This window comes from Papio anubis, chromosome 6 (genome assembly GCF_008728515.1).
Source record: "Papio anubis isolate 15944 chromosome 6, Panubis1.0, whole genome shotgun sequence".
Taxonomy (NCBI): domain Eukaryota; kingdom Metazoa; phylum Chordata; class Mammalia; order Primates; family Cercopithecidae; genus Papio; species Papio anubis.
The window spans coordinates 95,856,057-95,868,063 of NC_044981.1; the positions used below are offsets into that span (position 1 = coordinate 95,856,057).

At 33.3% G+C, this 12,007-nt stretch overlaps 1 protein-coding gene across 8 annotated transcripts in view; it reads right to left on the reverse strand.

Moving 5' to 3' along the window:
* The window catches only part of ASCC3 (activating signal cointegrator 1 complex subunit 3), a 384,990-nt gene that overhangs the window by 83,348 nt on the left and 289,635 nt on the right, over nucleotides 1–12,007 (reverse strand). For all 8 annotated transcript variants that reach the window (XM_003897951.5, XM_017958157.2, XM_017958154.3 and 5 more), the window contains one exon: nucleotides 11,226–11,351. In XM_003897951.5, coding sequence (XP_003898000.3) covers nucleotides 11,226–11,351 — 126 coding nt within the window. The remainder of the gene's footprint in view (nucleotides 1–11,225; nucleotides 11,352–12,007) is intronic.

The following is a 12,007-nucleotide window of genomic DNA, read 5'->3' on the forward strand; positions in this document are numbered from 1 at the left end:
TTTAGGCAATTTATTCAATTATTGTTCCCCTAGTGCTTAGGGAATAAATGACATCCTAATGACTAGAAGGGACATCAGCAGGGTAAAAATAAAGCGTTCTAACCAAACCTCAATACAGGAAAAATACGTAAATCCAGCTCTGTATATTTTCCAAGCAAAAAGCCTAAAGACATATATTTCACCTGATTGTGCCTCCCTGCAACACTGAGAAGTTCTTGGCAAAACCCTATGGCCACTAGGGATCTGTGCCTGGAAATAGACCGGAAGAGCAAGGGACTACACCCACAATCTTGGCAGTTCCCTAATTCCTGCTAGGTGAACCCTGTATCCTAATCAGAATGAGTAATTTATATGCCCTACCTCGCTTTTCCCCATCCACATCAAAGAATGGCAGTGGAAAGTAGTCTTAGAGAACAGGTTCTCATCCGTAAGACCCCATCATGATGGTTTTACATCTGTATAGGATTAGGAAGGGAATATTCATAGTCTGGGAAAAGGGTGCTAACAATTTCAAATGGGAGAGGACTAAAGAAAGCCACAACTTGAGAGCAATGGAGAATACTATCTAGATGACAATTTTTGTGATATTTTTCATTCTTCAAAGGAAGAGACTTGGGGTCAGTAAATTATAAAAAAAATTTAAAAATACACAAAGCAGGACTAATAATGTCAGGACATATTTTCATTAGAAAGAAAAGTTAGTGCAAATGGCTAGGTACACCCAAATACGAGAGGCTCCATTACATAAAAATTATTATAGTAAGGCACTATTGGAATTTATTTGGGAAAATACCTTCCATTAAAAAGGAATAGTTACTTTAATTTTATCTATCGAAAAGTTACTGTTTTTTCTAGAAAAGCTCTTGGCATGGACCAAAATAAAGCAATATTAATCAATTAAGAGATAAATAAGTACTAAACCTAGTGCTGTCATTAATTTAAACAAAATGTTCAAATTTACGTATAACTATGGAAGTGAAAAACCAAAATTATTAACCACTATAAAATATTTCTTTTCTTTTGGAAAATGACTAAGGAGGAGTATTTAGTTAGAATAATGTCTTCTGCTTCAGAGGTGAAAATAAAAATTCTGGACATTCAAGCCATATAAAAGATACAAATATCCAAAGTCATTCCAAATTTTTAAAATATTTTTTTCTCTTTCATTGTTTCCCAAGAAATGAAATTCATCAGTCAAACTTTCTGCAACATAAGTGCTTACTTTGTATTTCACATTCTTTTGGCTTGCTAAGTCTATAAATTTTCCAATACCATTTTTAGCTGTCAGGACTAATACATAACTGATAAAGTTATTTCTAAATTGAAAACACTAGTAAAAATGTGCCCAGGATACTAAGTAGTACGATTTGTAGAGTAAGAATCAAACTATTCTTTTTTTTAAACCAAATCTGTCTGCCTTGATCTTGGAACAAACAATTCTTTATGTAACTGACATTACAGAAAGAAGGTATTTTGAAAATATTACTGTGAAATACAAAAAAACTAAAATTCTACTTTTATCTATACATTTACTAGGTCATTAGAAAACTAATGGATGCTGTTACTGATTACCATAAGCCATTGTCCTATATATAACTGGGATGCCAACTTTATTATTTTATGCTTTAATGAATAAATTTGGTACATTTACAAATAACACTTAAAACTATCAATGAAAAAAACTTACCTTGAAAAAAATTACAGTTTCTTTTAAATATTTATCTTATTTTATTTACTGTATTTGCTTTAATTTGTTTAATATGTTTACAAAGTATATTTCAATGGATTAATATCCCGCCTAAAGTCTGTTTATTTAAGTGTATTGGGACTTTTTAAAGACAAATTTGTGGTTTTCATCCAGATAAAATACAGTCAGAGTAAATATTGCTTAAACATTTAAAGTACATTGCCAAAAAAAAAAAAAAGAAAAATCAACCTAAATGATGTTTCTGAGATTACAATAAATTATATGATGACTCCACTAAAATATTACTCATAATCTAACTTGTTAAAAGTTCACATTTCTTTGTGCAGAAAACACACACATTTCATTGTTATTTATTCTTAATACAGTTTTTTTTTTCTAAATGTGGTTACCAACATTCTTATTGACTTGCATAACAGAAGAAATACAAAATTCAATTCAAGTAAATTGAACTTCACTGATCTTTACCAAATACTATTCTTTGTCAACATTTGGACTGAGGTTCTAAGGGCATTTAAAATATCTTCAAATCCTTATAAAAGTAAGGTATTGTTACATCTAAATTAGATATACAATTTGTGAGACACTGTAAAATAATTTAAATGTAAATGAAGTTTTTTAGGTTACATAAAATTCTGGGAGTTAATATAAGGGATAGACTACAGATTTTTATGATCTCTATTAGTAGCATAACATAGCCTTTACTTCTATGAGGTGAACTTTTTTTTAGTTACTGTGCAACTTCTAGCCTGAACAATTATAAGCATTTAGCTTAAAACATTACATGTCATTAATTTTAATAATCACTTTACTAACTTGAAAAAGCATGCAACAGCTAAGTAAAAAGGTCTGTTTTCATATTGCACTCTCCACAGTACAAAATTTGTAATTTACTGGTTATTTAAACACAAACATTTCACAACTGTTTAATTATGGGTAAAGGATAAAATGTAGTTTCATGTTCACTGCATTGAATCATCAAGTCATTATCTTCTCTTTGCCATAAACAGACAGCCTACCTTTTTGTCAGCATGCTATTTCATTTATTTCACAGAGAAACCCAGTTTCACAATAATTGACTTGTCAGAAGCTCTAATTTATGAGACTGAGCTCTGTAAGATTTCTCTATATTGGACTCAACCTGCACACAAGCAGGGTTGAATATTTACAATGCTGTTAACAGGTGCTGAGTTGTTTAATGATTCTAATAGCCAGAAGCGTACTGAGAAAGCCAGCGGGATCACAATTACAGGCTGTTTGAACACAACAATTACTAGTCCCCTGAGAGGTGTGAAAGTCAAAGGCAGTTTGATACTGACAGCATCTAGCACATGGGCTACACAAGCTAACTTCTATTAGCAGTCCATTGGGAAAAAGTAGTAACAAACCTCTCCCTATCATAAAAATTTACAAAGTTCATAAAATTTAAAGAATCAAAAGCTAAAAAACTTTTCAACAATTACCTTTAAAAGATCTTATCAAAGGACAAACAAGAATACTACATAAGAAATCTCAAGTTACTTTTTCAAATCTTAATACTGATGAAATTTCACCAGTTGAGAATGAAAGAGGTTTTACATTAATGTAAAACATAGATAAAGTTACACCAAATGGTTTGGATTTAATGTGAATAGTGGCAGCCATTTCCTGTTTGGTTTATGTAAACCTGGCCAGATATCTTGCTGGGAAATTTTTCATCAGTATTGAAATGCTGCTGCTATAACTGTCAGTAGTGGGAAGTCATTTGTTACAGCACCATGTTTTTTTATGTTCAGATTATGCAGCAATAATAATGACACAAATAGCGAAAGTGGTTGCAGGAACAGCTGAAACTACCACAACATTTTTGCCCCAGATATATTTAAAAGCTTTCTCAGGGGAAGACAGAGTAAAACTGAACATACAAATTGAATCCAGAACTCAATTTGGAATATATTATATTTTATGAAAGCACCAGTACATGTGTTTATATTCATTTGAACAAGTTATGTGCCTATGTTATATATATATGTGTGTGTGTCTATATCTATTAACATAATTATCTTTATATGCATATATATTTGCATATATACATAATATACACAAACAAGAATATAAATAGACATATAGTGACCAACTCAGGAACAGTGGTTGAAATCTTTGTCAATACAAGTTTTACTTTTGGTGTGCTGTGGTGAGGACTTTATAGTAGTATGATTAACTGAAGGGAGCTGGAATATGAGGTCGTAGTTCCTTACCTATATATGACTATATTATAAAAATGGTCTTTCTTTTATATTTTTAAGTAAACCTCAGTCTCTTTGTTACACACACATGCATGCATACATATTCTTCCTTCCCAAGAAAAGTTAAATCTCAATTTATGGTACTGGATGAAAAGGAATATTAAGGAAAAATTAAAACTACACATAAGTTTTTCATTTGAGACAATTAATTTAGCATTTAAAAAATTTTTATCAGATCTAAAAATAAGTGAGAAAAATTTACCAGTTTCCTGTGCCTTAGTTTGCTTCCAGCTTTTGGGAAAAGTGATTTTAACATAGACAATAATAAAAAGATACAAGCAAGGGCCAATGACGAGAATGTGGAGAAAAGGGAATCCTGCTGCTAAGAATGTACATTATTAGCACAGCCTCTTTGGAAAACAGTATGGAAGTTCCTAAAAATCTAAAAATAGATCTAGCATATGATACAGCAATCCCAGTTCTGGGTATATGCCCAAAGGAATTGAAATCAGTATGTTGAAGAGACGTCTGCACTCCTATGTTCATTGCAGCATTATTCACAGTAGCCAAGATATGGAAACAACATAAAGTGCCCATCAATGGATATTCGAATGGATTTGAAAAATATGGTACATATATACACAACGGAATACTTAAAAAAAGAAGGAAATTCTATATTAGTCACAACACAGATGAATCTATAGGGGGAGGAATCTAGAGGGCGTTATGCCTAGTGAAATAAGGTAGGTAGTATGGAAAGACAAATACTGTATGATCTCACTTATATGTAGAATCTAAAAAAGTCAAACTCATAGAAGAACAGAGTAGAATGTCAGTTATTCGAGGTCATGCGGGTTGGGAAGGCCATGCAAGCAAAGGGGCAACTGGTCAAAGGGCATAAAGTTTCAGTTAGACAGGAGGAATAAGTTCTGGTGATGCACTGCACAGCATGGTAACTATCGTTAATAATAACGTATTGTGTAATCCAAAATTACTAAAAAGAGTAGATTTAAAATGTTCTTGCTACAAAGAAATGATAAGCATGTGAGGTGATCAATATGTTAATTAGCCTGATTTGTTCATTTCACACATTTTGAAACAGTACATTGTACACCATAATATAATTATCAGTTAAAATTTTTTAAAAGAAAATTTATGTTCACACAAAATCTCACAAATATTTATAGCAGCATTATTTTAAAAAAGAGTCAATCAAAAAAGAAGGTGGCAGAGCTTGACTACAGCTAAGTAAAATATATAAATTGTTAAAATTTACTTAGGCACATTTTTCCATTTTTATCTCGATGTGAAGATTTAGATATTAAAACTGACAATTTGTTTTTTTGGGGGCATCAAATAAAAAAGGGCCATTTGAATGAGTATGGCAGAGTTTCCATAAAGAACGCAGTGTTCAGCATAGCACTGAAAAGAGAAGTGGACAGGGAATGTGGACCTGACAATGAGCACAGTGATGGAGAATGGGATGGAATCCCAGTGTTGCCTCTGTCACTTGGGAGCTGTGGTACTGGGAACAAGTTGCTTAATCTCCCTGTGCTTCCTTTATTTATAAAATGGGGATCGTAACAGTACTAAATGAGTTAAGCTCCTGAAATAGCATTTCAAATATAGTAGACACCCAATAAATACTATCAATGCAGATTTTTGTTTACAACCTTATTAATTCCAATTTTCATTTTTATAAACTTCTTGCCTATATTTATGTTTTGCTATTGTTCTGCATCTAGTTTCTTAAGATAAATGCTTGGTTATTTTATTTTTAAGCATTCACATTTTTTATTAGGTCTGTAAAGATATAAATATTCCTTAGAATTGTGCTTTGGTTTAAATTCATTGTTTTATTACATTACATTTTTATTTTTGTATAGCTGTGGCCTAAACCTTTTGTTTTGATTTCATCTTTTACTAGAATAAAAGTTTTATAATCCCAAGCAGTTAAATTTTTTTGCCAGCCCTTTTATTTTTATTTCTGGTTTTATTATATTACACAATGAGAATGTAGCCTTATGATCTCTATGTTGAGATGTTCTTTGTGGTCTACTTCATGGTAAATTTTTCAAAACAAATCTTCCATTAGTGTTTGCAAGTAATGATATTTCGTTAGAGGCATATGTACAAAGATACTATAGATACAAATTCAAGGGTATTATTATTTAAATCCTCCTTTTTTATGAAATACTTATCTTTTTGATGTGTTAAAGTCTCCTAACATGACTAATTTAGTTGGGCTATAATTTTAATTGAATTTCTGTTTTTGCTTTATATACCTGATGTTATTTTTAGTTCTCTGAAAATATGTAAACTACCATAACCTTCTAGTGATTGTGTTTGTTACCAATATGACCCATTCTTCCCTGTCCTTTGTATTTTTTTGCCTCGAATTTGGTTTTGTATGATTTTAATTCTGCAGCTGCTGTTTTCTCTTTTTCTCCTTTACATCTTCTGCCAATCCTTAATTTTCAGCTTTTCTATATCAATCATGTTTGAATGAATCTAAGAATTTCTCTTTTACAACAGGGAAGTTTAAATAATTTACAATAGTTATTATTATAGTTGACCTGACTTACAGCATAAGTAGATCCTGCCTGTCCCCTGCTCAAAACTCTGCAATGGTTCCTGTTTCATCCAGAATGAAAGTCAAATTCTCACCATAGTTTCTAAGACCACCCATGCATGCCCTGTATCACTACTGGCCCTCCACATCCCCAACCTCATCTCCTGTTACTTTCCTGCTTGCACTTATTCTACTTCAGCCACATCTTTTCCTTGTTATTCCTTGAATACACCAGACATGCTAGCCTTAGAATCTCTCTTGTTCCCTTGGTCTGAAATGTTATTTCCTAGAAAGTGGCCGACTTTCTTACCTCTTTCAAGTTTTGCCTGAAATATCAGCACCCTTAATGAGGCCCACCCTGACCTTCTTTTTAATACAGTATTGTAATCTCCCATCTCCCCCCAGGCCACCTTCTGGCTCTCCCACTCTTCCTTATCCTGTTTTCCTTCTAAACATCTATTATCTTTTAATAATATTAAAATCGACTGTCTCTGTTAAAAGAACGTGAGTGCCAGGACAGCAAAAGTTTTTGTTTAGTTTACTAATACATCTTCAAAGTGGCTAGAGTGATGCCTGGAACATAGTAGGTACTCATTAATGTTTACAGAATTAAGAAATAAAAAAATTCATTTTTAAATGCTTATACTTTATAATTTTAAGTAAATTTTATGATTTTTGAGGCTAGAAGTCATTACTTATGTTGCTACTACCTTCCAATAGAAACTAATAGTTGCTAATCAGTTTTTTCTGAAAAACAAATTATTGCTGTACCTATTCTACATTTATGAACTTACATGGCAACAGCTTGGGCATAGGATTCTACTTCAGAATAATAATGACAGGTAACTCAACATATGTATAGGTGGCTACTGAAGGAACTAGCACATGAAATATGAATGGTCAAGAGTGGATAAGCTGTTACTTTTGAAAATCAATAGAAGCTACATTTATCAATATTGACTGGACTTTTAAGACTGTTAAGACTTGGCTAGCTGTAAGGGCTAAGGAGGGTACTGCAGGCAAGAAGAGTGACAGCAAAAGCACAAAAGTGAGAGGAACCTCTTATGTAGATGGTGTGGGTTAGTATCTCCTTTGATCTACACTAGCCCCTTGGATGGTGCGGGGGAGATACTCAACCATCTTTTTGGGGCAGCAAGATGAGAGGGAAAGCAGCTGCCACAACTAATAAGAGTTCTTAGTCAATGCATGAAGATAATTTACCCTTCTGACTTTCAGCCCGCAAATTTCCTATATATAAAGAGGTGTGAATTAAAGAATACTCATTTATTTACATGGACTACACTGACTACAACCATGTGTGAGCAGGAGACATCCTAAATTGCTAATACCCAAGAAGTTCTCTGGATCAGAGGCTCACTATAATCTCTGTAATTTATGAACCTCTTGAGATTTCATCTTTTGTCTACTGTGATAAGTGTACCCAAACTTCCTGTTCTGTCTTTCATTACTACTGTTTATTACAGTTTCATGTGAATTTTCTCACCATAATATTATAAAATAGAAGGCAGTTTGTAACCAGAGCAACAAGGAGTCATACCTACCCATCTCCCTGTGTGTGGGACCCCTATTCCGACCCGTGTCTCCAACTGTGCTCCTGGCTCATCTCACTCTCATGGTTGAAAAAAATGTAAACACTGGACAGTTTCCTACTCATTATCTTAATTTAAAGTTTCACTGCATTCTATGTCTACTAACGAAACCTTATCTAGTTCCCAACCCCTATATAATACATTTAATTTCTGATCGATACTACCTGACAGTTTACAAAGTAGGCAAAATTGAAAGACTAAAAGCAGGTTAAGCAATTACAGAACTATGGAAGCAAAGGAGAGGGAAGATAAAAAAAGTAAATTTGGGGTTTTAAGTCAAAGTAAACAGATGCAGTGATAATATTAACAAAAGTAAGAAAGTTACAGTAGAGAAAGATTTTGAGAGTAATATGATTAATTCAGTTCTGGACATGTTAAAGTGAAATGACGGCAGGAAGGCCATGTGGCAATATTCAGAAGGCTGGAGAAATAAAATTGTAACTTGATAGAGAGCAGATTATAGCCACATATTTTAGGGTCTTTCACATACAAGGTGATATTTTAAATATAGATAGGACTGGCAGAGAAGAACCTTTTAATATTATGTCCTGAGAAGAACACAATATCATTTCTGTAATATTCTTGCTAAATAGACATAATTGAATTTAGTGATGAGGAAACCAGCAAAAGCCAAATTGAAGGGCATTCTACAAAACAATTGGCCAGTTCTCTTCAAAAATGTCAAGGTTATGATAGACAAAGAAGACTGAGGAAATATCACAGACTAGAGTGAACTAGACAGGGTACTCAGGGTATTAAACTGGATCTTGTACAGAAAAGGGACATTAGCGGAACAATTGGTGAAATCTGAATAAAGCCCATAGCATTGTATAAATGTTAATTTCCTGATTTTGATAATTATACATGTCATGTAAGATGTTAACACGGGGAAACTGGTTAAAAGGTATACAGTGCTTCTTTGTACTATTTTTGTGGGGTTTTTTTGCAATTTAAAATAGAAAGTTCAACGATTAAAAAAAATTTAAAAAGGAGATATACACACAAAGGGCAATGTATCTGTGGATTCAGTAAGGAACTACCATTTGCTAAAGTACTAAATTGGCCTCAGAGAATTATGTCTCTGTGTGCTAATTAGACAAACTGACTAAAATGACTAGGTTCTTAGTCTCTAAACTAGACTCTTTAGGATGGTACAGAAGTAAAGCAACTGACAGGGAGTTCAGAAGAACAGCTCAAAATCAACATTATATTCTTTATAATTAATACAGAATTAGAATGGCTTTAATTCATTTACGTAATTCTCAATATGACCCAGTGAGGGAGGGAGGCTATTTGTTACTTTCCAGATGAAGAACGTCTAGCTCAGAGAAGTAAAGTGACTCAGACTCACACCATTAGTAAAGGACAGTTAGGAAACAAGAATCAGCGTGTTGATTCCAAGCCCAAAGCTCTTTCTGTCACACTAAATGCCTTGATTCTTATGTGATAGAAATGATAAATATATCTACAGTTACATGCCAACTCCCATCTACAGACACACACACACACACACACACACACACACACACACACACACACAGAGTTGTAGATTATGAGTCAGAAAACCTGACTTCGTAAGATCTGGCTTTATCAAGAAATGGTAATGGGACCTAGAACAAGTGATTTTAAGCTTCCAGCTTCCATATCTTCAATATCAAACAAGAAGATTGGGCTAGAATAAATGTAAAGTCTATTCCACAATTCTAATCCTGTAATGTGTTTGTTTGCTGTGGTAACTGTGCAGTTCTGGATGGCTATTTCACTAATTTTGCAGCTATGTTCTCAAATAATATTTAGTATCTAACCCAGACACCTTAACAGTGGAGGGAACTGGGCAAAATGTCACCATATTCTCAAACTCCTATCTAAGTAAGTTAAAATGTTGGCTGAAAAGAAACTTCTTAAGGTATTAGTAGGTAAGATTTAGTAAGAACATTTTCATCATGACTTCTCTAAGACTTTATAATGGTTTCATATTTTCTTTTACTTACATCTGGAACGTCCCTTAAAATTGACCCTTCCTCCATTCACTCTGTATCTAAGGTCCTCATTATCTTTTCCCTATTATTCAGTAGCTTCCTAACTGGTCTTCCTGCTGTAATGGTCTTTCCATCCCAGTTCACTTCCTACCATAGTGCAACAAATATTTAACAAAACAAAACCTAATTTGGTAATGTTAATCCATGTTTAAAAAAGCTCTCCATAGCCTCTAGGATCAGATGCAAACTCCTTAGCACAGCATAAGGGCCTTGTAGCCTCTGGTTCTTGGCCCACTTTCTAGTCAAGACAATCTTGTCTCCCTTCTCCTTAGGTTCTGGCTACATTAAACTTTTTCATATTCTCTAAACACTTATGACTCTTTCAAGCCCAGAGGATTTTTGCCCACATAATTTAATTCTGCCTCAAGTGCCTTTTGCCTTTTCTACTCCTGTTCCTGATTCAAGATTTGGATGAAGTGTCACCTTTTCTGTGAAGCTGTCACTCTCATAGGCTTAAATATCATTCTATTAGAGGATTTATAATTTCCATTGTAATGACTTCTATGTGTTTTTCCCACACTAACGATCAGCCCTTAAAAAACAGGGAGTCGTGTACTCATTTTTACATCTCAGTGTTTAGTTTACCATCTGAAAAACAGTAAGTGCTGAATGAAGATCTAACATATTGTCTGGAGTGACACTCTACCGTGCCTCAATTTTATTTTCTCTTGCAATCTTCTTATTAACACTTATAAATGTCCCACAATTTTTTTCCACCTATAATTTCACAAGCCTCACTCTTTTCTGAATTCCAACTGCATCTAAGTCAGTCACTGTCATGTAGTTTAGCACATTTCTTAATGACTTCAGTTATCTCAAGTCTCAACTACAGAGCACATTCCTCAGGATGGCTTAAGGTAATTAAAATAGGTTAAGTAACAAATGCATATAATTATTGATATTTTAATATACTGTGATACCAGCGATGTCATCTGATTCTTTAGACAAATTTATATACCTAGAATCTCCAAAGTTCTGCCTTTTTTGTATGTACCTTAATTTGGAGTTTATTACTTTCAAATATATCTTATTTCAGGGCAAAACAGAAAGGTATATAACTGCCCTTGCACTTACCTGGGATTCATGATAAGACGCCGGAAAAAGTAAGTCCAGGTGATATAATCCAATGCATCTTGCTTAGATGTAATTGTACCACCAGCAATCTCTGCATTTAAGTGGTCAGAGAGCACTCCTAATAAACTATATAGTGAACAAGACATGGGAGACATACAAGAGCATTAAACTGAAAACACTTAAATTTATCTCACATAGTCAAGATTCAGATTTTATGTTCTAAGATAAAAACAAATTTGTTTTATATAACTTAAAATTTAGTATATAATTTTGTATACTTTATAAATAATTCATTCCAAATTATTTAGTGGGAATTTGGTTTCAATGTACTTTAATCATGAGTCTATAAATCACTTAGTATCATGAACTCAGGTGAACCCATATTATTCACCAGTACATATATGTGTTCTCATTTTCTTTTAAAAAAGTATTTTATAATTTTCATTTAAATGTGAATAAAAAGTGGGCTAGTTAGAGAGAATGTCACAAAAGTACTATAATAACATTTTTCCAGATTAAGTTAACAGTAGTAGTAATTTGTTCAAAGCAATCACTAGTGCCTGTCACATGGTATGTACTCAATAAATGGCACTTATCACTACCAATCATTTTTGGAAAATAAATTGCTAGATGTAAAATGAATACAAGCTGACAAAAAGAAAGCTACTGACTCTCAGGAGATGATGACAGCCACGAGAGGTAGAGTAAGGGCAGGCAACAGAAGGGATATCTTGCAGAGCAAGGAAGAGCACAAGTACGGGGCATGGAGTAAGTATGGAATA